The following is a 27,235-nucleotide window of genomic DNA, read 5'->3' as shown; positions in this document are numbered from 1 at the left end:
TGTTATTTCTCTTATACAGTGAGTGATCAATGGAAAACATCTCACACTGCAACAGTCTCAGGGATGAAACACAGCAAGATATTTGGAAAGATATGAAAATGTTTGTGCATAGGAGAAAATACCCCAGGTTACTGTGAAAATCAGCTTGATTCTTTAATGAACAGAAATAGCCAGAATATGAGCTCTAAATCTCAGTGGAGTTCTACCTTTCCCCACAATAACTGCAGTGTGAAAGTCCAGTCAAACACTACCACCTGCTTGTTGTATGAATTATCTTCCCAGCCATGGAGCGCAGATAAGCAGTTCCCAAAAAGGTATCCTATGCTCTAAGCATCAGCTCAGAGGAAAGGATCTTTCTTTTGGAGAGGTGGATTTCTTTTTCTGCTGTGGATGCTTGGCACAGCTTTGCTGACCAATGCTGCCAGCAAATGTCTCTGTTGTCTGCAGCAGAACTTGAGAGCAGAGGGGAAAAAAAGGTGGAAGGAAGGCCAGGAAAAGGAGGGACCTCCAGTGCTGCCATATACTGCAGAGCTGAGTACCCTTAGACCTTCCCTCTGCTCTTGAAGGGATACACACAACCAATCTAACAGGCAAATAGATAAGGGGACAAGAAAAGCTCTTCCACAATGCAGTGGGCTTTTGAAAGCAGCTATAACTTAAAACTCTGACTGGCAGCAAATAAGGCAACTTAGCTTCAATGACAGCTTCATGGCCAAACTGTTCCAGTGATCACTGATTTTATGGATTAGAGAAAAAAGCAGTGTCCCTTAAAAGGACACTGTCAGAGCAATTTCCGTACATTTTCCTCCTGCAATTTTCTTTCAGCTGCTGGGAAAGTTTAAACCAAAACCTGTTTTCTAAATATATACTACACACAGATGGAGTCTAGGTTTGTGGAATAACACTTAGACAAGTGCTAAGAAAATGAAGTTAGTGTCTATCTTTTTAGTTTGGGATATTTTTTTTAAAGTAGTTTTTACAATAATAACAATACTGTTTATAACATCACATCAATCCTACCTATGGGGGAAAGTGGTGATGATAAAACTTTTTGAGCCACAGATTTGTATTCTGAAACATTAAGTCACTTGCTCCAGCATTTCTGCCCCACAAATTTGTGGATGAGGAAATACTGTTGATTCTACTTTGAATAGACATTCAATCTAGCAGCAGCTCACAGGCAGAGGAGAATACGTGGTGGGATCAAGCAAACCAGTAGAATTGGGAATAATAAAATATTTCTGCAAAAGGAAAAATCCTTTCTGATGTAAACTGAATCGATCTGACACCATGACCAGATAATTATCAGAATTTTCTATTTCCCTGAAATTGAAGAATCTCTAGATACCAGGGGGTTGAAAGGCTTCTGGTAAGCAAAAGTGACCCATTGTGAGAACTAGTGAGAGTGCCAAACTTATTCCAAGCTATTGATTTCTGATAATTCTACATGCAATATAAGAGAGAGAAAGAATGACTTGTGTGTGACTAAGAGTGTAAATACCATTTATCATGGTGTCATAAAGATATGAATTTCATTTCAAAACTCTGGTTCATCCCTAGTGAGGATGTAATGAGAACTACATAAAGTCAATTTAAGTGAAATATCAGACTAGATTTACGAGAGTACTTGGCTGCCTCCAGATGCAAAACAACAGCTTTGTAAACCTGCTGTGTACCTACATCAGTCAGAGACTTAACTCTAGTTAGCTCTAAGTGGAGCTTGTAAACAAAACCATCTAATGCTTGCTTGAAGATGCTGCTTCTAAAGATAGAAGTGGTAGACCAGACCTTAATGCATCTGGTCTGCTCAGCTGGATGCAGTCTCAAAGCAAGTGCCATTTCTGATGGCTACAAGAGATAAAAAATGAGGCCTGAATTACATTTTTTCAGGAAAGGAAATTCCTTTTTTCATCCATAATAACAGCATGACCAACATGCAAATCTTGAATACCCTGTTCCCATGCATTATTTTGACACAAAACTATCAGAAGTCACTTCACCACGTAAAATCTTCAACATATAAGATGAAGTGCTGTTCTAAGTCTCCCCCTGTGAAACAAGACTAGCTTCACATATGCAAACATTACCATTTAAAATGAATTGGGAGATGACTCAATAAATGAATTTCAACATCTCCTTTCGGCTGACTGGAGTGCCTATTGATTAGTGATGAAACTGAGAGAATACTAAAAATGAGACTCTATTTTGCATGAAAATGACACTATTCCTGCTCCATTGATCTTACTTGTTTAACAGTATTCAGTTAGCAAATGAGAGGATAAAGAGAAGGAAAATACAACTTTATTTCTAACATTGTCAAGGTTTCAGCATATTCCCTTACTACATGTTTATGGAATTATACAGTGTGACGTGTGGCAAGAGACAGAGGAATTCTCTCTTTCTCCACTGGAGAAGTGGACAACCAGCCACAATTATGGAAGCTTTTCAAGTGCTATGTATTAGCTGAAACCAATGTGCTGTACTCAGTGTACCTATGGAGTCTTTTGAGTTCCAAAAAAATCTTGTATCTTCTTCAGGATAAATTCATTGCTTTCCTGACCCTATCTCACTGGTGTTATTGGTAAGAGACTAAGGATTTTCTAATACATACTGATTCCCATTTACAAAGAAGTTTTAAGGTTATTTTCTTCTCACTCCTAAACTTGTATGTCACTGGGAAAACCTGAAGTTTGATTTTTTTCTGGTGGAACTTCAGCTTTGTATGCAGAAGTTAGTGTTCTGTCTGCTTATACCAACACCAACTAAGTGGGGTGGAGGTCTGCATGTCTTGGGGTATAAATATATAGAATACCAAAAGGTACATATGTATCTGGTGCTTAAATTAGGAAGTTTCCTAATTTAGGAATGTGTAAGTGAAGACCCTGATCTGAATCACTTTTTGACTAAGCCTCTCTCTTGATGGTTGTATGGGGAACCTATGGAGACCAGCTTCCTGTTGAAGGCACCAAACCTACACACCCAGAAGTCAGCGGAGTGGACCTTTCCCTCATCCAGCCACGTGTTTCCTGGGCAAATATGCACCTATGTGTAAGACAGGAAGAATCTTGGCCTGCTCAGAAGGGTGATTGAGAACCTGTGTCTCTTCATTTACCTGTTGTGAGAAACAGGATTTTGCCGACTGCTCAGTGTAACCAAAGGAAGGCCCCTCGAAGACAGCGGTGGGCAGCTTGAGAACCTCGCGCAGGAACATGTCGTACCTGCCATAAACCATCACCCCGCTGGAGTCAGAAATCATGGAGAAAATATCTGAGGGGGAAAAGAGAAGGAAAGATCACAGCAGCTTCAGTGTGAGCTACAGATTTGCTCTGAGTTCAGTATCATCCCATTTGAAAGAGAAGTAGTAAACATGTTTGGCTTATGGAAACCTCTGTTATTACTGCATCTTTATTTCTGACTTCTTTTAATAGAAAACAAGAAGAATTATTTGCATACTAAGAACTAGCTGATTTTAATACTAAAATATTCCTGATTTGTTTTTCTTTGTGTGTGGTCATTTTTAAGCAAAGTCTGATGCATGGCATGAGGGCATAATTTAATCAGATAAGAAGGCTCTGATTTGACAAGATACGCTACATCAGCTTTTTGCCTGCTGCCAGTTTACCATGTCAAATCAAAATCTTGACAATGGGTTCATTAAGTCAGTTATTATTGGTCTTGGACAGGACACACAAAGCAATGAAGGTCTTGCCAATGTGTTATTTTTCACTCTTCCCTCTTTCTTATGCATAAAAATATCACACTTTTATTATTGCAGTGATGTCAGTTTGTCAGCCCTTACTTCTCCGTTTGTTTAAAATTATCATCTGCTTAGCAGGAGATCTCTGACTAAGGAACATTTATTGTTTTTCAGGCTGTCATGCCAGCTGCTTCATTTCCAGGAACCTGGAAGGGAAATTCTGACAACAGGACTCCGGGACTGCTGACCCAAAAAATCATCATTGTACTTCAGCCCTCCACTGGATGGACCCAGTTCCTATTCTTAAAACAGCTTAGGGAACAAATGGTGCTCAACTTATAATTTATAATTTATAACTTCAGCTCAGTCTGTATTTGAATTTCTACACAGAAATAATGTATTAAAAAATGGCACAAAATCTGGAGGACTAAATCAGCACTTCAGATTTGTACTTGTCTACTGTGAACAACTGTAATTTGTAAACTCAGTTTTCTTGGGTTTAGGTAGAAGGCTCAGTGGAAACTGAAGGTTTTTGGTCAAAAAGTCTGGAAAATGGTGTTCTGGACCTGACACCATATGACTAAACAGAAAAGTCTTCCATTGCAGCTACAAGTAAATGATGTCTTTGCTATTGGGGAACTGGGAATAAATCCTACAAAATGAAAATCTGTTCACCAAAATACATGGCATAAGAATGCCCTATGGAAGAAAATATAAATAGTACATAAATATATTGGTCTTCTACATGTGAAAAGACATAGATGTTACTAAAAAATAATCAGAAGAAATGGTTAAATTATGCTTCATGATGTTGAGGCACTTATTTATATTTCAAGTTCAATAACCCCAATGGAAAAAAAATAAAATCCACCAATAAGGACCTCAATGTATGCAATTTGTCCTTAAAACCCTCAGTGTGAAGTTCAACCAAACATTTAGTGGGATTTACTTAGAGATATACATAGGGCAACTCCCAAACCCAGCCAAGAAAGCAGAGTTTATCCTAATTCCCTCTTTTCTACTTGCACTGTTAATTCTCCAACAGTAACAATTTTTAACAGGTAAAACATATCACTTACATCTTAATTTGTCCATGATCTTTCCTCCACAAAGAGTTGCCAAGGCCATTTTGACAGCAAAAACGGAAATTTTTCCATGTCCTTCCCTGTTCAAAAGTAGAAAGTAGACATATTTTACATGTCCATTTTATGAGAATCTGTTCAATTAAAATGCATATTTTTGACATCACTTACTGTAATGCACAATATATATGTGGATTGACATACAGAGAAATGAATCCTTTAAAAAGAAGGTTTGTTTTGTGGGAACACATGTCAGTACACTGCTCTGTAAAGATCTCAGAGCAGATTTATTATGTATATGAAGCTAAGTATTAAACTGTTTATCTCATTACACACCACAGTGATAATTATTGCTGCTATCTGTGATACAGTAGCACTGGGAGACACCTATCACACTCATTGCTTCCCTATCCTAAGTGCTTTGGGAATTTTTTGGACCTAGAAGATTGCAAGTAAGTGAGAAAATCAGCACTGGGAAGAAAAAGTGAAAAAGCACACCGGACTCACATCATCACACAAACTTCATCTGTACCTGTCAGTAGGTCCTGACAACTGCATTTTAAATGATACCTTGACCCCCAGGAGCCTTGAAGGAGGTTCCATTTTAAATGACCCCCAGGAATCTTGAAGAAGGACTTTGCTGAAAAATGGGGAATATGCCAGAATGAGTGAAGGACATATGTTGTGATATGGAGAAGAGTTTTGTCCCTGGTTTGTTCATGGGGAGGCTATACCTGGCTCTCTACTTTCAATTTACAATGCACAAATGCTAATAAATCCCAGATTCAACCAAGAGTTTGTCTTGGGGCAAACAGGCACATTGCCAGCTCTTCCCACAACTGTCTTGAAGCATTCAATGGCTTAACTTTATTATTCCTCTCACTATCCTCATTCTCCTTTCACAGTCATGATGGTCCCCACTGATCACCTGCCATCACAGAAAATCTGGTTTATTTGAGCTGGATAAGTAAAACATGACCTCACACACTGCATGGCACACTTAGTCCCCAGAATACCTATCAGCCCCAGTTTAGTGTTCAGCCCCTTTCCGAAGGTGAGAATTCTCTCCTAAGTTCATCTGCTTCTTAGGGTTGATCTCTTGACATCCAAATGGTGAAATGTGGTTTTTCTTGGAATTTTCTGAATCTTACTGTAAGGCACTAGGAGTCCAGAGTTGCACAGGAGCAACTTCAATCCATCATCCAAACTCCTTGGCATTACTTCACAGCTTCCCACATGAATTAATGATATTAATTAATGACATCAGTGAGGACATGTCATCATGCTTTAAAAAAGAGACAACCAATATTTGTGAGATTAACAAAATGGCAGTCATATTTCCTTCTAAATTCTGACAGGATTAATGATGTGGCTAGATAATGAAGTTTTGTGTCAGTTTTTTGGAAATGGAGTTTCTGTGATCTTCATTCTACTCTACCAGGGAACACAATGTTTATAAGGGATTTCCTGTTTCATATATAATCACGTCCTATATAAGAAGGTCTAACTGCACTGGCAATAGTAGTACATTGAAATGTAGATCTTCATCAATATTTCTAAAATTACTCTGTTCATTGTCACTCACAATTTTAAGGAAGAAAATTGCATCTGATCAGACTAAAAGATTAATTGATTCTGGAAGGACACAGAGCTGTGACTATGCCTCTTTCTCTGCTAATCCCAAACCAGACTAATGCAGTAACATATACATGTAAGACAGACATGAATGGTATACTCATATCTGTATATAGATGCATGCTACACGCTTCACTTCATTAAATCACTCAGACTTTAGAAAATGAGTCAGTTCCCTAAGCTTGACTAGCTAACAATCTTTAAAGTTCATTGAATTAGATTTAGTTCTATGTCAGTGTAACCCATAATTCTAAATAGAAATTCTAATTATACTTTTCACTCATTTAAAATTCTGCTTTTTGCCAGACAATCAACTAGAAATACAAACAAAACCTAACGAATTCACTATGTCAGTATTTAAAAAAGAAATATTTACTGTATTCTTTAATGCTGACTTTTGTGCGCACTTTTTCATTACATGAGTTCCCTTTGACTGGCTTCATAAGATGAAAATCACAGCATAGGCATTTCCAGGCTTCTGTACTTCCATTCTTTGTGGATTGGATTCTGATTTGTGTAAACCAGACTTAGCACTGTTATGGCTGAGAATGTGGTCCTTTTGTATTCTTTTTGTGCATGCTGCCCTTTAGACCCTAGGGAATTTTTCTACACTGTTTCATCATGAGGTTTCCATCTGCCTTTCAAAGAGCTGTTATAGTAAAAAAAAAAATAATTAGAAGCAATGCAGTAGCATTATTAAGAAGCAATGGAAGATTTAGAGATTAAAAAAATGTGGAAGTGCTTCAGATTTAGATTATTTTTCCCGGGAGGTTTAGTTACGTTTACTAACAGGATTATATTTTTGCATGGCAGACACATATCAACTTGGCTTCAGCTTTCTACCCTAGAGCCACTGGCCTTTCCCATACTCAAATGGTTATGGAAGAGAGGAACAGAAAAAGAAAAGATATCATTTATCTCTTCAATCTCTCCATTTGAGTTTATTTGTTTTGTCACTGTATTTTCTATTGGTCATTTGTATTCCTAAGAGCATCACGAGAGCCAGTATAAACCCAGTTTGCCCTCCAAATATATATGTCTGCGTATGTTTGTGTGTGTGTGTATGCATATACACACATGCATATTTAAATACATATGACTGGTGAACAGACACAGGGTAATGGGGCCTAAGACTGGCCAATATCATTTGGAAGTGCCCTAAGCTGTGTCTAAGCCCTACAGATGACCCTGACTGGCAGCACTGGGGCCTCACAGGATTTGCTGTGCAAAAGCAAATGCTGAAGCAGTGGCTTATAGCAGCAGGAAGAAGTCAGTGTTCCCTCAAAGCAGCTTTGGGCTGGCTAATGCAAAGAGAAATAAATTTTACTAGTGGAAACAGGAGAGGACAGCAAATATTTTGATTTTATATTGCACCTCTCTTACTGAGGTTACTCTTCAGCAAGAAGCATAAATGATGTCAAAAGCAAACCTTGAAGCTCATGTGCACTTAACAACAATAGAGGATGGAGTATTTAGGAAAGTGAATGATAGCCAGGGTTGAAGGTTATCTCCTGCTGGCTTGGGGGGAAAAAGGGCAAAAAATTATACATGTTTTTAGACACCAGAGCAGGGAAACCCCACAGACTGCCTGACAAAATCCACAGAACATAAAAGGCTGAGTCCAGCTCCAGGGCCTGATTTTGCCTGTTGGGCCACCAAGGAGAGTGGTACCAAATAGATGACACTGTCATTTGTCAGCATCTCTAGCAACACCCACACTGAGACAGCTCTATGGAGGGGAAAGCCATCAAGAAATAGCATCACATCTTTAGAAACAGCGAATGTGTTTCATGAAAAGGACATTGAGAAAATACCATTTTTCTCACTAATGAGGCTTAAGTGGTGCTCCCCCAATACTTTAAGGTATCTTTTGCAAAAGTGAGAAAAGTTCTTCAGGTTTTGGTTACTACCCACCGTAATCAAGGCAGTCAATTCTGAAATGTCAGAGGCTAGAATTACAAATTCCCATTTTCAAAACAAGGTTTTAGAGAGGAAATTTTATTGACATTTAGCAAGATTCTTTCATGTAGGACAGCAAATGCATAATGTCCAAATCTCTGAAATGCATTTTTTTTCTGGACTTCCTTTGTCAGTGCCTCTGAGTCTTTCAATGAGTAGCAAAGGTGGAGAAGAGAGGGAATTAAACACTTTACTGCTCTGATCAGATGAAGGAGCAAGAAGTTGTATTTCCAAAATGGATATTGATCATCTTTGTGTACTCAAATCAGTACAATACAAATGTTCATTTGATTAAACAAGGGCATGAAAATTTCCTCATTTCTCTGTAGAATCAAGTCCTACCCCGAGCCACGCAGGGTCTGTTTCATAGCCCAGGGCTCACAACTCCATTCATAGAACTGTGCACAAGGAACAGAGAAAATTCAGCTACTTTTCTTATCAGTTAAACTTTGCAGCAGGAATAGCTGGAGATGATCTAGCACAGAATATTTCCCACTCTGTTTAAAAGGAGTTTTTTGGAGAACAACTGAATGAGGCTGACATTCCACCTTTCTACCTCGGCTTTGACATCAGCCTGGAGGAATTTTTCAGAGAGGTTTGTACTTGTCAACTTTTTACCTAGTACTTGGTGTGCCAGTGAAGGAAGTGTGCTATTGTTTCATAAAGCCAGTTAATCACCTTAGGTCTTGAAGCAAAAGCTACTGCCTAATTTTAACCTGTGGTTAAAAACATAGATCAGACATGTTTCTGTCTAGATTATTTTAAAGCCTGACCACCTCATTCTGCTCACTGGTTTTGGCCTGTCAGGGTCATCTACCACATGATGCTGACTTCCACACACTAATGATAAATTGACTGGAGAAGTATTTCTGTTTGTGAATTTTGAATTTGTTGGCTTGCAGTCTTATAAGGTTGTACTTTAGTTTACTTTTAGCAGCACGAAGGAACATCCCATTCAGTCTCACATGAAATTCTATACACTATAATTTTCCCCCACTTTTTCTCCTTTCAGGGTTGAGCAGCAAAGAAATATCTGTGGGCCTAATGAATCCCCAAGGCCATAAAAAACCCATAAAAAATGGGATGTAAGCTCAGCACCGGCAGTGGCTAAGTTGGCCCACGTGCCATGGCAGCACACTGTGGTCCTTTTGTGTTTTGCTAGCCAAGTTTTAGCTGCTGAGAAGACATCTGTACTGCAGGCCTAAGGAAACATTCCTTTTCAGAGGGCAGAGAAACCTGCCAGGTTTTCAGCAGCCTATAAAAGAAGGAAGAGGCTCTGATTAAAGTTTGGAGGATCTTCAGCCAGTATAGTACACAAAGAGCAACATATATATTAACTAGACCTAAATAAATGAGACAGTGTCAGGCTTATTAGACTTTAACACATGAAATAACTTGTCCCTTGTGGTCCTTTCATATATGGTAGGTCACAGACTCCATTTCTCCACTTTCTTTGGATTCCAAATGGGACATGAAAAACTGCACCACCTTCTCTGGATCTGCAGCACCTTGCACTTGGCCTTGCTGAACCTCATGAGAAGATTCCCATGGGCCCACTTCTCCAGCCTGCTGAGTCCCTCTGGATAACCTGCAAAGCATTGCCTCTCTCTGAACATGAGACCATAAGAAAAGACCTTGCTCCTCCTTCCACCAACTTCTACCTTTCAGCAGAGAATGACCTTTCTGCTGCTCTGGAGGGGAGAGAAAGGAGGAACACAGGAAGCAGAGACATCAGCTCTGGTTAGACCCCAGCAGCTCTCACACAGTCCCTTTGGCATGTAGAGCCACCTCCTTCCCTCTGTTTCCCAGAAACCAGGAAAGCTGAACCACCAGTCGTTGTTAAACCAACATCCAACACAAAACTTCAATGATATGAGTCATACTGAAGTGTAGGGCACATTTTGAGAATCAGATGCTTAACTGGTAAGTCTTGATTTGTGACAGGTGTCTGGACTTCCACTACAGTACAGAGAGACCTAGCTGACACATATCTCCATGAAACCTGAACTTAGGTATCTCAGGTTGCACATGAACCTCATCTCATATGTTTGCTGTATTTAATATGCAGTGATAGGCAGCTAGTCCCTGTCTGACATCAGAGCTGGGAGCCTCTTCCTAGGGATTCCCTGGGGGTCTCTGCCCTTCTGGAGAGTGCATTCCCATGTACTACACTCAGAGGCAGTGCAAGAGACTGAGCTGCTACTTGACAAATGGAGTGAGGGTCACAGCTTCCTTACTCTGGGGGGGCCTGATGGGAGCTCAGAAACAGATCATGAACCACAGCACATGGGATGTTTTCAGGGAAAGCAAACTCTTCCCCTTTAAAAACACTCTCTGATTCCCTCCAGGGGGCTAAATTCCTCTACTCCATTCTGCTGCAAGTAGCTGTGTTGTGTAGTTGAGATCTTTATCCCTTTACAGTGAGCTACAAAACAAGCACAGTATCACAGGTCTTGCTTCCACTGACCAGGATCTTTCCATATGTTTACCAGCCAGGAAGCAGTTTATTTGTGGCATGCAGCAATAAATGCATCTGGTCATTTCCAGCATCCTTTAGTATCCTTGTCACAGCCACAATGGTATGAATTAAAATGCTGTTCCTTCTTTTATTGCCCTTGAGGGGAGGAAAATATTCCTGAAGGCTATGATTTCACAATGGACTGGCTTTTCTTCCTCTCAGAGGGGCAGGAGGAGAGGTTGAGTGCAGCCTTCTCATGTGGAACACCTACTTTTTCTCCCCGTTGCCATGGCGACTGAGCCACTGGCTGGTCTGGCACTGAGAGGCGCTCAATGACACCCAGTACCAGGGCAGCGAGAGAGAGAGGACTGGGAAGAGAGAGGGGAAGCATCCTTGTTTTAATGTTTAATGGCCAGTGTTTTCTGCTGATGAATTTTCAAAAAATAAGCCATAAAGTGACAACATCTGCACCTGTCAGACTTAACCGCTGTTCTTCAGTAAATCACTTCTGAGGACTGCAAATATTGCAGTACAGGATGCCAACTATGTATTCAGAAATTGCAATATATATACACAGAATACTCATTCATGTAAGTGGTTTTCTCTATCTAAAGCTTGTTCTTTTTGTAATATGAGTCCCATGCAGTAATAAACAACATGAATTGCATCACCTCCAGGTCTTTAATCCTATTTCTGTCATGGTCTCAAAATCATGCTGCACTGGCATGAGCCAGAAAAAAAAATTGCTTACAGCTGCAAGAACTTGCAGGGAAATGAGCTCTTTCAAAATAATGAGCTATTAACCCATGGCACTGCTGCAGAGGCATTGCAGTGGTGTCAGCCACTGGTGTATCAATAAACAACAAGCCAAATTAGGAGCGCATGTGAATTTGTTTCTGTAGATAATTCTTCTTTGATATAAACTGGAACAAGTCTGAGTAGCTGGATGAAAACACAGTTGTGCTGGATTTGGCTCCAAAGAAAGGAAAGCAGAGGCCCTTAATTTAGGTTATCTCCCTAGTTAGCACTATTCACATGCTCATTATTTGGGACAGAATTGAGCCTGCTCAATTGATTTCGAGAGATATTTCTGGAGGAAGTCAAATCCTTTCAGCAGCTGGGAGAGGAGGGAGGAAAGGCAGACTTACGGATCGAAGGCCGCTAGCAGGAAGTTGAGCAGCAGGCTGATGGACTGCTCCACGTTGATCTGGTGGGTGGTGGGCATCCGTTTGTTGAGCTGGTAGAAGATGGTTGAAATCACAGCCTCCAGGCGAGCCACGTTCAGTTCGAGGCTGGGGTCCAGGTTGTTCAGGGCGTTCTCCCGCAAGGCTTCGATCACATTCCAGATGTCCACCAGGTGCACTAGGGGACAGGACAGAAAGACTCAGATGGGGAAACATGCTCCTGAAAGGAGAACAAGAGTCACCTCCTCCCGCAAGGTGGGGAATAACACAACCATGTACAACACGCTTCATGAATAATTAAATGAATTAATGTGTTTTCCACACCGTATATTGAATCTGGTGGAGGAATGAGCAAATAAAATTTGAATCTGTTAATAAGCAAACAATATACTGATATTACTAGTTGTAATGAATACAACCTCAGCTTGGGAAATCATTCTTCATTCTATAAAGTATTCAAATAAAAGTCTGTATTTTACAGAAATCATTGAAAGGTAAACATATGCTAATTGTTTTTCTGAACCATGCCTTTATGAATCCCCATTCAGAAATTACTCTTAGATATTAATTTGCATAGCAGATGGGCTTTTCAGAAGATCCTACGAATACTAAGTGCTTATCACACACTGATATTTTGAAAATTCTTTTCAGCAATTTGTATGGAAAGCAAAATATTTTACAGAAACAGAATTGTAATTGAGTCAGGGTACATTTAAACAAATAACACATAATGAAGTGATCTGAAAGTCATATTTTATGTCTTCTAAATATATTTGCCAAATTATTTGTTAAATCTCTCTCTTTGATGAAGTCCTAGTCTAAGCTGAATTTGATGGGGCCTGTTTTTACCTACAAGGACAGCTTAAAGAACAATCTCTGCTCACCCTTCACATTGTACACAAACAGAAATCTTGTTTGCAGAGCACTGTTATTGTGGCAGTATGATTGGCTTGCTGTGAATTGCCATTTCCAGGAGAGGTGCTCTGTGCCAAAAATAAAGAACCCCCTACAGTAATTTAAAAACTGGATTTTGTTCAAACCTGAATTCAAAGGTTCATCCTTCTATCTTAATATTACCTACTGTCCTACTAAAGTGTCAATAAAAACAAATCAGGAGGCTCAAGGGGCAAATTCTCTTTTTTCATCAGACAAACTACTGCACAGTTCTCATTACACAGCATGGTGATATGTCTTATGATGTATCAAAAGCCACCTGTATGTGGAAGGAGATCCATGTTTTTGTAGATAAACTTAATTATAATCCTCCTCATTATATTTTTATTTGATTGGTTTGCAGGTGCTGTCTCAGACTGCAATGTGACATGAGGGTCTGATGGCAGGGAAATGTAAGCTGAGAGTAGATGGATGATGAAATGACATACAGTCATTTTACTTAGTCTAGATTTTTGCCCTGTGATTGGGTTTCCCTTCTTTTGCCTCAGGAATAAATAGCCTCCAACACCCTGCTAGCACATGTGTAAGCCCAAAGAGGAAGATACTCCATACAGTGGCAACAGTAGCAGCAATCACTTTACAGACTAGACACTACGCTTTTCCACTTCTTGCTGTTCCCTAGCAAGTAACTGTGAAAACCTACAAGATACACCAAAGTATTTATTTTATCTTTGTATTAAAAGGAAACTTTTACAGGCAAACTTGTATGCTGTCAGGTTGTCTTCAAAATGTTACTCTGAATTAAGCTGATGTTTGCACAGCCAGGTTTTAGTAGCTGGGGGCTACAGGGATGGCTTCTGTGAGAAGCTTCCAGAAGTTTCCCAATGTTTGGCAGAGCCAGTGTCAGCCAGCTCCAGGATAGACCCACTGCTGGCCAAGTCCACACCATCCAGAAATAGTGGTAATGCCTCTGAGATAAAATATTTAGGAAGAATTTAAAAAAGGGTTTTGCACAGTTGTAATTAATGCCGAAGAATAGCAGGGTGAGAATATGTGAGAACAACAACTCTGCAGACATCAAGGTCAGCCAAGAAGAAGGAACAGGAGTGCTCTAGGCACCAGAGCTGAGATTCCCCTGCAGCCCGTGGTGCAGACCATGGTGATGCAGCTGTGCCCCTGCAGGCCATGGATGTCCAGGGGGATGCACAGATCCACCTGCAGCTCCTGGAGGAGGTCACACCAGAGCAGGTGGGTGCCTGAGAGGAAGCTGTGAGTCTGTGGGAGTCCCGTGCTGGAGAAGGGCCTGGCAGGGATCTGCAAACCTATGGAGAGAGGAGCCCACGAGCAGTGTCCTCAAAGGACTCGTGACTCTGTGGGGGACCCATGCTGGAGCAGCCTGTCCTTCAAGAACTGCATCCCGTGAAAGAGTGACTCGTGTTGCAGCAGTTTGTGGAGCAATGTTGTCCACAGGATGGAGAAGTTCATGGAGAACTGTCTCCTGTGGGAGGAATCCTAGGTTGGAGCAGGGGAAGGACTCCTCTCCCTGAGTAGCAGCAGAATCACCCACTAATGAACTCTAATAATCCCCCTTCTCTGTCTGCCTGTGCCACTGAGGTGAAGGAGGTAGAACTTGTGAAGGAGGAAGGGTGGGGGAAATATATTTTTAAGGTCTTATTTTACTTCTCATTATCCTCCTCTGATTTTGGTAGTAATAAATTCAATTTGTATCTCTAATTAGAATCTGTTTTGCCTGTGATGTTATTTGGTGGGTGATCTCTCTCCGTCCTTATATCAACCCTTTGTTATATTTTCTCCCCCTTGACCAGCTGCAGAGGGGAGTGATGTAGATGCTTTGGTGGGTGTCTGGCATAAAACTAGAGTCAACCCACTACAGCTGGGTGGGTGGAGTACACAACCTCTGAACTCTTCTGTTTGTTTTCTGGCTGGTAGAAGAGCAACTTCCCCATAAAAAATCTGGCATAGGTCTCAGGTCCTTTTAATGCAGTCATTCCCATTCCCACTCAATCAATTTTCACTGTCACAGAGGTAATCTGGATAAATGGAAGATGAAGGATCTCCAGGAAGACAGCTGGCATGTAATAACTGACTCTTTCTGGGCAGCTTCTCCACATGGCTCAGAGGCCAGAGAATGGAGGAAGTCATCAGAAAGCAGGCCATTGTCTGGTCCAGGAGAGAGGGGTTAATGAGCATTCCACCACATAAGGTAGCCAAGGAAAGTACCAGAAATACAGAGCAACATGCCAGAAGATGCAGGAACAGGCTGGACCATGTGAATGTATTTTGTGGTGGTAGAATAGGGAAGGACAGGCAGAAAGCAAAAAGTGAAGTAGGATTGTTTCCCTCAAGGTCCATAGCCATGCAGGCTGCTGGTGGCCATGGGGGCTGTCTCTGGTCATTCAGACCAAGAAGATGGAGAAGGTACTTCCACCAGCAGTTTCGCCAAGTTGGCTTCTGGCCATGTGTGCAAATCATCAAATATGAACTACATAAAAATAACAGTGTGAGAAGTTACCAGGCAAACAAATTGCAAAAGAAAGAGTAACGCCATATGCAGATGCTCACCTTGACTTGAGGCTACACTAACAAGAGAGCAATCCAAGAAACAGGACAAACGGGTACCAGCACTTCAGACCAAGGCAGAAATTACTAGGACAACCTTATCATAAATACTGAATAAGGATGTAAAATCAACAACATTAGAGCTGGTGGGAAAAGAATAAACAGGGACAGGCTGTTTATCTGGGAGTGCATGAGTATGGTAGCAGAAAAAAGCATGAGAGTGGAAAAGGGCAATTTGAAGGGTAACAAGTCATGTCCTCAGAACTGCTGGGGTACCTTTCAAGCAGCCTGTAAAGGAACAGTTTGACCATACATGTTCACTTCTGCAGTCACTGGAAACTGTGATGGGTTCCCTAACCTCGATAAAAAGTTACCCAGAGAGGAAGAGCCAGATACCCAGACTCCCTAACAGTGAGAATTTCATGTTGTAATTAAACTTTAATTGCTGTAGCCTAGTAGTGGAAAATTCTTGAATATGGAGGAAGAAAGCTGGCACTATGAATATGGCTGAAATGAGGGTTGGTGTCTTTATTCTTCACATGATCTAGTACGGATACTGTGTGGCTGTCAGATTTTAATGTGGCGTTTTTTGTTGTTTTGTTTTCCTACTGATATTATATTTCTCATAACATAGTCATATCCAGAGTTAGTTTTGATGATAGTCTTGGGATTGAAAATGTCCAGAGGCTAGCAGAAGTGGGACTAATAACATCAGTATACTAAACACATCTGAGGGAAAATGACTCATTTTATTGTTAACTCTAATCTGAAAGGCTCATAAGCTCTCCTGATGTTCATTGGTATGCCAGAAAGGTAGGGCACAAGACTAAGAAAATGACTTATTGGAAATTACAGAGCTGTAAGAGTTCCCTACCCACTATGAAATATTAGTATCAAGAAACTGCTGTGTATTTGTGCTATAAATAATTTCACTCGGGCTTTTCTTCTTTTCCCCAGAAACACTTTGGTTCCACTTGAAGCTGAATAAACAACAATCATACTGCACTATTTTATTTTGCATTTTATTAATTAATTGTACATATATCTAAGAGGCTGGAAAGCAGTATTTCCTGCAGGAGGAAAATGGAAGATGGACATGAGCCAAACATTTAACAAGAACTACTGATTTTGAAAATACCTGCTCAAATGTCTAGCTCAGAATCACAAGGACATTTTGTTAGGCTGCTGTACAGATGACTGAAGTCTCTGACCTTTACTCAAGTCAGTTGTTATGGACAAGAATCATGCAGTTAAATTAAATGTAAAAAACTAAGTGTCTACTGTTGACTGGTGACCAGGGCTCCCTCTCATGTCAGTGAAAGAAAAAAGCACTTTAAAGCATCTGTTGGGAGACACGTGGGATGAGCAGTGCTTTGAATCTGCCCATATTTCTTCACTGACTACAGACAAAGCCTAATGCACCATGTTTGCATGAGACACGTAACCTCAGAGCTGGTAAAGTTAACTGAGTTGAATCCCACACCTTCCTCCTTAAACATTAAGATATCTTCTCTAGTCTGACTACTACATGACCTAGAATAATTCAGATTTTATAGAAAATATGAATAATAAATACTTCAATCTGTATGAACAGCTACCAGATCATGTCACAGTCACTACCTTTTACATTGCATCGCTTGACCTTGTGCAGATTACATTGAGGTGTAGTGCCCTACTGATCACCATGAATTCTATCACTTTTTAAGGTTACTCATGCAGTAAGCAAACTTTTACATGTTCTATCATTCTGCCAAATCAAATTGTCAGTACTGGCAAAAGGGAAGTAAAACACAGGACTCTGCAAGCTCCACTCATTTGTACTAATAGGAATTGATGCCTATGGCTAATGTGGTATCTGTATTCTGTTCATTGTAATAAAAGAATGTCAACCTTGCAAACTTTGCATAAGCTTACATTCCTCATCTTCTCTTCTACTCATTTTCCATAATACCTGTTATGCCCATTTATTTATTTATCCATCCCTGAGACTGTTTTAATCTCACTGAAGAAGGCATATCTCCTTTGTTTGCACAACACGTAGTGCAATAAACCCCAAATCTGATTTCTACATGCTACATGATGCTTACAAGAAGAGTTTGCAGAGTAACAAAGCAGCATATAAATGCAGGAGAGCTTTCTCTCTCATAAAATCTGCCTTGAATTCCCTCAACAGACTAAATCTCCAAAAGTTTGTTTTTAACTTCTAATTACAGTTGCTGCTTTTGTTGCCTTGCCCACATTTCCCACTGAAAAGCGAATTATGCCTCAGCATGTGAAAGATGCCCCTTTGGAAACAGATTTGGAAAACTAAAGAAATCTGTCAGTTGTTCTTTCAGTGCCAGCAGATGATCACTATGCAGGAGGAATAAAAGCTGCTTGTATCTAGTGCCTGCGTGGTGTAAGGTTATCAAAAATCATGAAGTCAAGCCAACATTCATGGACCCTTCAGAAAGGCCTCACACTCTGTAAACAACACAGCTACCGAGGTGTAGATCTCACTCATTTGCCTGATGTCTGAAAAAATGTAGACCATCTCCACAAGCAATTGCTAAACTGTGTTTCCCTTTAGATTTTCTGTTAAGCGATCTTTGAAGTCACAGCTAAGCTAAAGCTCTGCGTTATTGCATCTTCTATGGCAAACACTGCCTGGTAATTTGGCTTTTTATGTAATTTTTGAACAGCATCATAGAAGGCTTCACAATTGAGCATGCTCAGTAACAGACAGTGATGAGTGAATGTAAATAAAGTTCAGTGTCCGGACAGAAGTGGGATGACACCGATGAGGAGCATTACACATGGCTGCCATTCACTCCACAGCAATCATTACCAAAAAATGCACTCTTTGAGGAGACCTAGACTGAACTGAAGAGAAATGAGATCAATGCATGAAAATACACTCCTTTTTCAGCTGTTAAAGCAACATTTGGAGAGTGCCTGTTGCCAGTGAACTGAGACAGAACTGATCAGTCTCTCCCTGTAGGATGCAAAGGGGATGAAGATGGCTGGCTCAGTTTGAAAGGGAGTATTTGTATTACAAATACTCCCTTTGTATTTTGTATTTTCCTCACACTAAAAAATTTTCAGATGCCTTCAAGTTTTACATCCTGCTCTTGTGCCTTTACCTGTGTTCAGAATACCTTTTCCTTTTACATTTTACTACTTTTACAATGAAAGTGAGCAATTAGTAGTTACAGTGAAGAATTCCATCACCTACGACACTGTCAACAGGTCAATTTGTGGAAGAGATGTACCCTGGATACATTCAGAGAAAACACAACTTAGCAATCTTATGTTGCTTATTATACACATATATGTCAGTTTTACTGATCTTGAGCCTCCCTCTTTCCTTCAGGCATTTTCTAGGCTCTTCATTCTTCATCTTCAAAAAAAAATGTACTTTTAATTTATTGCAACTAGTAACTTGAATTTATTTGCAATAAATAATTTTCTGTTTGGTAGATACAGCATCTTAATAGGCAAAATGAGAGAGAAGAGATGTACTACATTTCTTTTTTTCAACTCAAAGCAAAGAAATTAATATTTACTTATGCAGCAAAAATGAATTTTTCTCTCCATCATGCAATTTATAATTATGGAAAGGCTCTGAGCTATAGATAATCTTGGATATATCACTAATCTCAAAGGAGGCAGATTACTTCAAACATTAGCTGTCAAGAAATTATGTTGCCCTAAGCAAATACAAAAAAGAAAAAAATGTAGCAAAGTTTGTCTTCTAAGTAGTAAAAAAAATTTAAAAACTTAAAAACAGTCTGTGTGCTTAAGCTTTTGCTTAAGCTTTCCTACCATTAAATGAATCTATTTATACAAAAATCCTCATCTACCCTATTTAATTTTTTTGTATTACAACCTAATGATGAACTTTACAAAGTGATCTCTCCATTTATTACTAAATGAACATGGAAGAGGAGATTACATTTAATCAAATACAGGAAGTGACTAAATCAGGTCTTTAACAGTCAATTCAAATTTATTTAACATATAGTTGGTCTAAGTAAATATAAGTGAAACATGTCCAAGTGATAGATAGGACCAAAAATTCTCCTTGATGTATTTTCCTTTGTTGGTGAAGAAGAATTTTTAAATGAAATATTGGTTTAAATTCTTTCCAAAATTTTACTACACATTTCATGGAGATTTTAGTCCAGCAAAGCTCTTACACACATGCTTGAGTTTAAACATACTTGTACTGTCATTTGAAATCAATGGCACTTGACTGTATGTCAGGTATTTCAGGTGGATTTCATTAAAAGGGAAAGATTTATGCTTCCTTGTCAAGTAATCCTAAGAATACTATAAAATATGCTAGATGATTCTTCTTTTTTTTCATTAGAATCTATGAACCCATCACAAATTAGGGTACTGGGGCCATTTGTCATCGTCATTGCTAAGAAGGCCTGGGAAGTTATTCACATTTTCTGTTTGGATCCCTCCTCCTGCTGCCAAGCAGGTAACAGAGGACTGACTGAGGCATGTTTTTCCTCTAAACTACCCCTGTTGGTGGCCAAGCTGCCCCTCAAATCAGTCAGCTGTAGTATGATCACTGAAAGCTTTACCTGCACATCCCACTACTATGCAGATCCAACTGCTAGCGATGAAGGCTTGCAGTTTTTTACACTGTCTGGATACCAAATAACATGAAAAAGAAAATGCACCAGGGTGTTGCTTCTGCTTAGATCTAAAATGAGGTACTCTTTGGCAGGGTACATCTGGTGACAGCTGTCACTCTACACACTCTGGCACACCCAGACTGCTCATGGCCCAAATATCTGATATTAAGAAGAAACTCCTCACTGTAAGGTTGGTGAAGCACTGGAACAGGTTGCCCAGAGAAGCTGTGGATGACCCATCCCTGGAAGTGTTCAAGGCCAGGATGGGGATGGGTCATCCCCATGGATGGGGATTTGAGCAACCTGGTCTAGAAAAAGGCATCTCTGCCCATGGAAGGGGGTAAGAACTAGATGATCTTTAAAGTTCCTTTAAACCCAAGACATTTTATGAGTCTATGATCCAATGCAAGGGAGTAGGGGACATGGAGACACACTCTTCTCAGGGATAGGACAGTGAATGGACTGAGGGAAACAGGCACACATTAAAATACAGGAAAGCATTTAAATGTAAGAAAAAGATTTTCCCCATGAGGATTTTAGAACTGTGTGATATTGCCCACAAAGACTGTGGATTATATCCTTGAAAATAATCAAACCTGAACAGGACAAAACCCTGAGCGATCTGCTGTGGCTGACCCTGTTCTCTCCAGAAGTCCCTGCCAACTTCATTGATTCTGTGATCATGAACCTATACTGCAAAACCACAGTAACTCTCACTGGAAAGGAGTCAGTGCTGCCTCACTGACTTTTCTCTAAAATCATTACTCAAGTAAGCTGTGCTCCAAGGGCCTTCTCTAACACATGTGGTAAATAAAAAACCACAGAACCTACCCTGAGGCCTCTTGAATGTTTGAGAAATAGTCCTCCACATCCTCGAGAGGTTTTGTGTGAGATGTGCTGTGGGCCTTCACAGCACTGTGTGTGCTCAGGTATTCCCTTTGGCTTTCCCCTGAAGACCGAAGGATTTCAGAGGGAGGCCATGGCTCCATTTAATTCCCTGTCAGCTGCATGCATTCCGCCTCCTCCTCCTCCTCCTCCTCCTCCTCACCTTTCTGCCCGTGCTGTCAGACTGCACATGTGTGTGGTATGCACTGGCTCAGCAGGAAGCTGGAACAAGGCTATCCACTTCCGCCTGCCCATCCCAGTGGTGAGGAGGAGTGCCCAGGTTAGGAACTAAAGACCAGCCAACAGAAGCAGCTTTTTCCTGAACTAGTGTGCACATGGAGTAAGTCAGCTGCATTTGGACTTTATGGATTCACAGAGGTCACCTGTCCCAGTAATGCCACATGGGACAAGCAATGTCCCAGCCTTCAGGACCTGGCTTGTCTGTGCATATGCCAGCCAGCTGCACGCTGCATGCACAGAAGACATTCCTGAGTGGGTGCCAAACCTGGCTGCTGCTTGTTTGGAAATCTGCAGGACACAATGTGTACAACTGAGGCACTGAAAATTTAGGGAAAGTTTTAAAGGTTCCCCTGTCTGCATACTTGGAGTGGTATCCTATTATACTCTGCCTGTGTTGTGCCCAGAAGGTAAAACAAGTTATCCCAAAACCTCCTGGGATTCTGATCACTACAGAACTTTGATCAAGTGTTAATAATGAGGAGTAATCAATACACTGAGGCTAACAATACACTGAAATGTGGTCTTTTCACTTTTTATATAGTCCCTGACAAGGTGTATGAGTGTGTAAAGATCATCAGTAAAATTTTTCTCTTATACAGTAATTTAATTTACAATAGAAGTTCCTTCTTCCCCTGCTGTCAGCTCCTGACCATCTCGTCTTACCTCTATTTAACCTAAGACTGAAGAGCTCTCTGTGGGTGGCAAAAGCCATCAGTCTCTCCAAGGAGCAGCACTAATGACAGTCAATTCTGCAAAAGGGAACAGTGGGTGATCCACCCTGAGCGCTGGGCTGGGAAACTGCTGTTATCTACTTGTCACCCAGATGCTGGCAAACTGTTTCCTTTTTTTAAAACGTGCTTTGAAACCATTTATTTGAAATGGTGAACAAAGTATGACATATATAAAATGAAATAATAAAAAATATAACTCTAAGCTTCTTAGTATTTTGATGACAACTAGGAAAGAATTAAAACTCTGCCCTGTTGCTAAGAAGTGAACAACAATGGCTTAAATCCATTGATTACATATAATTTTCTTATTTTAAGAGTTAAATGTATTTATGAATTAAAGACCAACGCGCAAATAGCAACATGTACTCCATAGTCAGAAACTTTCTAAACAGCTGAAGACAATGGTATTTCTAGACTGTGTGTCTCTATTATTTTTGTGATCCCACTTCAGAACAACTCTAATGAGAAAGGCTTTATTTGAGGCACTGTGTGATCAGGCTTCAGTCTGACTTATTAGTTCCTACAGAAGGGCTTTGCAAGTGTCAGCTTCCAAATAGCCAAAGAACTCACGAGGTAACACGACTTGGTCAACAGATATGTACAATACACAACAGCTTTCTCATTTCTGTTCAAAAAGGTCAGCTTGCCTTATATTTGAGCTGTTAGGTCAGTTTGTAAAATATAGATCTGGTGAACCTGACAGTGAATACAGCAACTGAATCACGGAGACTTTAAAAAAATGTTTCCAGAGTGTTCGAATTCAAGACATCCCTCTAGCTGTCCCAGATTGCCAAGACCCCTACCAAGAAGCTGAGACCCTAACACAGAGCCCAAGATGCCTGTAGTTTTAATTATAGCCCATAGAATAAATTACCAACCTTATATGAAGATCTGCAAACCATGAAAGTATAATAATAGTTAGTTTGTCATGAAGTGAAAAACAGATTTTTGAATAAGAGTTTTTAGAATAAGAGTTCAGAAGGCAAGATGGAGGAATCCAGGCATGTCCAGCCTTTCTCCTTCTTCTTAGCCTTCATCTTCTGCTGTGATGGTGGCATTTTTAGATTGGTTTAGAGTAGAAGCTCACTGTCTAACATAGGTGATAGGTATTGGAAAGTAATTGTAAATATTGTACACATAGTTTTTAGTATAAAAAAATAACACTGCATCGAGGGCAAGCAGAATGCCTCTGACTGTCCTGCTGAGCAGACCTCAGCAAGCCAAGAGAAAGAATTTTATAGACAAGAAACAATAAACAACCTTGAGACCGAGAACTGAAGAGTTCTGACTCCTTCTTTGACTGCTGGGCTGGGAAAAGAGACTTTCTAACACATCTCGGAGTCACTCTGACCAGCTAAAGCCCCGAGACCAGAGGAGAACCAGAAGCCACGTGTGAGCCCTCCTGGAATGCCTGAACCGCCGAGAAGGAATGCCCAGTGCGGAGGCAGGCACAGGTGGAGTGCAGGAAGGCCGGGACCCGAGGAGCCGAGCCCCGCGCCCGCCGGCGGGACAGCGCACACGCTCCTGGCGGGGCCGCCACAGGATGGCACTCCTGGGTGGGTTTTAAATGCAGCACGCTCGCTCCAGCATTTTAACTCTCTCCTGGCACAGTGTCAGGCGAGATAGCGCGGATCAGAGGCGGTGCATGCCCACATCTGTCTCCCGAAAATGGCCTTGTCTGTGTGTTTAGTGGGATCGGGACGACGAGCGCGGAGATGCGGCTGAGTGCGTGTCCTGCGCGGGCAAACAGTGGCAGAGCCGTGTGGTGGAAAAGGCAGAATGCCTTCATGTTGGATGCCCTCATTACAGTGATAACATCTTCTCCAGCAGTATGCTTCTTCAAATGCCAAGTCTGGCTTATACCACATCTTTCTTTCTTCAATAGTTTCCTTTTCTCCCTCTGATACAACCGCTGCCAGCTCCATCCATCCCCCCCTAGAACACCTCCTATGCCACAGCTTGCTTGGCACTGTTACCAGCCAAAAGCAACCAGAGAGGGAATGCAAACGTTAACAAATTGGGTTATTTACATTTTTCATTAATTTTGAAGCAGTGCACGTTACCAGCTTAAGGATACAGGGTGTTATCCCCAATCTCATATTAACTGCTGTTTCCTTTAAAAAATAAAAAATAGCTTGTGATGATAAGGGAAAATGTGATTTAACAGTTCTTTACAACAATTTCTTACCTAATAGCTATAGAAAACAAGTTGAGATTACATTATCAAACTTCAAGGTCCAGTCATATCACAAAGGTCAATGAAAAAGAATGAGCACCTATTATACATTTAGAACTGCTTGAAAACAAAAGCCCTCCTTGGCCTATATCCTGTTTTTCAGAGTGTGATCCATGGTTACTTTGTTTTCTGTAATATTATTTTAAAAAATCATTTAGGGTTGGCCAGACTGTAAACAGCAACAAGGTACAGAATATTAATGAAAGATGAATCATGCACTTTCTTGAATATAAAAGATGTGATATTTTACATATATGCAAATTCTTAACCTGATCCTTGTTCTATTAATTTAAATATTTTCTTATGTAATGTGGACTGAATTTGACCCATAACATTTTCATCTATTAAGAATAATTAGAGAAGTTCTTAAGCTGAACTTAATGCTCGGGTAAACAGTCTGATACCACAACTGCATTTTTCATGCCCAGAGCAGAAGGGACATACTAAAGACTAATACCATATGCTTCCCTCTTCTGAAGAGTTTGGCTCAGTCCAGAGGGTTCCTGGGACAAAATCCCAGTACCAGCTTCAGCTGTTGAGAGTGAGAGCACTGCTATGCAACAGGACATTCATGTGACACACAGGACTTCGGCAGAAAAGCATCTTATGCCTGAAGTCATAAGGACATTTCAGACTGATCTTATTTAAACTTTTGCTGAGATTGGTAATCAAGTTATTAATTACTGTCATAGGTTCCAGCTTTCATAGGTATTTAATCATGCATTACATTTGAGAACAATGCAATTTATTTGTCCCAAAATCTTCTGGAATATGAGCTATAAGCAGCTTGGAAAGAGGGAAAGATGGATCCTGGTATCTGGAATATCAATTTCTGGGCTACCAATTTCATTTGAATAGGCAGCCTCTTCTACAGAGAAACTATCCAGAATATTTGACTAAAAAACTCTGGTTTTGTGTCCACACAATCTTTCCAGATTTTCTCTCCTGACATTACTCACATTCAAAGCAGTGTCTTCTGCCAGAGTGGGTCGGTGCTCCATTTCCCCAGCTGATTCATTCCCTCAGCAACCACGACTCCCAAACCAGAAGGCAACTGCAGTGTCTCCCCTTAAAATATCATGCTGTAAAACTTCCCATCTCTTGAGAAAATAAGGACTAGGCCAAGGAGAAAATTACAGCTGATACAAACATAGCTCAACAATCAGCCACACTGAGAAAGGCAACAAGACTGCAGAATGTGAAATGGCAGATAAATGAGATTTAGGTGAAGTTTCACACATCTATCCTTCCCCCTGTGTGTGACAGAAGCTCTTTAATGATGTTGTCAGGGCCCCTAGATGGAGTAAGAGTCTCGATGTACATGGCCACTTATCTGTCATCCTTTATTTTACACACAGTCCTTAAAGACATCCTGCAAATCCAAGACAAAATAAAAGAGTTTCAAGGCAAAATATAGATGAATGAACTGTGGAAAATTAAACTTGGGGAAGATCAGGACCTTTACAAGAGATGCAGGATGATACTAGTGTCAACTTCATTTATCAGAAATTGAGTTCAACCTCTTCAAACAATACACACTGACAGACTGATTCATTCTTTCCTTTGTGCCATAGTGATGTCAATGAGTTCAAAAGAGTTACTTTCAATTTACTCCCTGTCAGGAAGGGAGACATCCATCTACCCATCCACATGGACCAAAGATAAGGCTGAGCAGACAGAGAATTTCTGTGGAATTAGCCTACACTTTTCTTGGTTAAAGGGCCAAACACTCTGCTAGAAACCTCCGCAGCCAAAAATATCACAGATACAACTCAGTCTGAATTCAGACTAGGAGTGCCTTGATTCAGCACAAGGAAAAAGACCTCTGTAAAGCCATTGTATATCACAAACATTAATGTCAGGAAGCTCAATCTTCATTATATAGAAACCCAGAACTGTATTAATAACAATACCCACTGAGGACATTATATTGTGCAGTCTCTTCACACTTATAAGAGCAGGAAATTATTTTTATAGCCAACATCTTCTGTTTTCACAATTTGTCCTAGCATACCAGATACTTGCTGTATGAAATCTTCCACTAAGACTTAATGAAAATAAAACTAGATGCAGTAAAATATGATATAATGGCTAAGTTATAGCTTCTCTCTAAATATTCTGGGTGTTATGAAGTTGATCTGTTACTAGAGTTACAAAAACTTTTAATGTAACCAAAAACAAAATGAGCATGCAAAACCACCACTCACTGGGAATTACAGGAGGAGAGAATTAAAAAAAATGACATCAAGTCCCACATTCTGATTTTCTTTCTGGGGACTGTTTGCTGTCTTCACCCTGAAGAATCCCATAATTGCTAAGAATATTCACCACTGGCTGTGGCTGGCTTCCCAGTGGGCTGGCTCCACAGTGGGCTTATTTGTAAAAGTTACTGGAGACAGGCATAAGGAATGGCTGGAGACAGATCAGACTTTCTGTGTCAGGTTGTGATGGAGACCACTGTTTAGGTAGGAAGATGATGCAGATGTGTTAAGGTGGAGGAAAGCTGTGTAGTACCTACTTGTTCTCCTGAGCTGACTGATGGCTTAAAAACCAGGGACAGGGTAAAAATTCCGCAAAATTCCCAACTTGGCAGATGCAATGGAGAAGGAGTTCAAAAACATGAGGAGTTCAAAACAAAACCCTTCTATTTATTTACTGGAAGGGTTGCTAAGCACTGGAACAGGCTGCCCAAGGAGGCAGTTGATGGAGTCACCATCCCTGGTGGTGTTCAAGAAATGCCTGGATGTGGTCTACTTGAAAATATGGTGATGGGTCAAAGGTTCTTGGAGATGTTTTCCAACCTAAATAATTCTGTGATTTTGTGAATGCAGTGCTACAACACACATATTGGGCAAAATAATCCAGCTTATCATGTCAGAAATCTGCAAGTACATAAAAACTGTCCCTTAGTCCCTACAGAAAACATGTATGTATGGACTGAGCTCATGTATGGATCCTCAAGAATAATTGTTTTGAGTACAGAATGGAGACACAGGGCTTCAAGATGAAGGTCCTTAGGAACAAAG

At 40.4% G+C, this 27,235-nt stretch overlaps 1 protein-coding gene across 10 annotated transcripts in view; it reads right to left on the bottom strand.

Annotated features, from left to right (window-relative positions):
• DTNA (dystrobrevin alpha) overlaps positions 1-27,235 on the bottom strand; it is a 223,663-nt gene that overhangs the window by 56,301 nt on the left and 140,127 nt on the right. For all 10 annotated transcript variants that reach the window (XM_030971767.1, XM_030971770.1, XM_030971771.1 and 7 more), the window contains exons 4-6: positions 11,980-12,193; positions 4,777-4,862; positions 3,113-3,267 (exon numbers count right to left, since the gene is read on the bottom strand). In XM_030971767.1, coding sequence (XP_030827627.1) covers positions 3,113-3,267; positions 4,777-4,862; positions 11,980-12,193 — 455 coding nt within the window. The remainder of the gene's footprint in view (positions 1-3,112; positions 3,268-4,776; positions 4,863-11,979; positions 12,194-27,235) is intronic.

This window comes from Camarhynchus parvulus, chromosome 2 (assembly GCF_901933205.1).
Source record: "Camarhynchus parvulus chromosome 2, STF_HiC, whole genome shotgun sequence".
NCBI lineage: Eukaryota > Metazoa > Chordata > Aves > Passeriformes > Thraupidae > Camarhynchus > Camarhynchus parvulus.
This window is presented reverse-complemented; position numbering and strand designations above follow the sequence as displayed.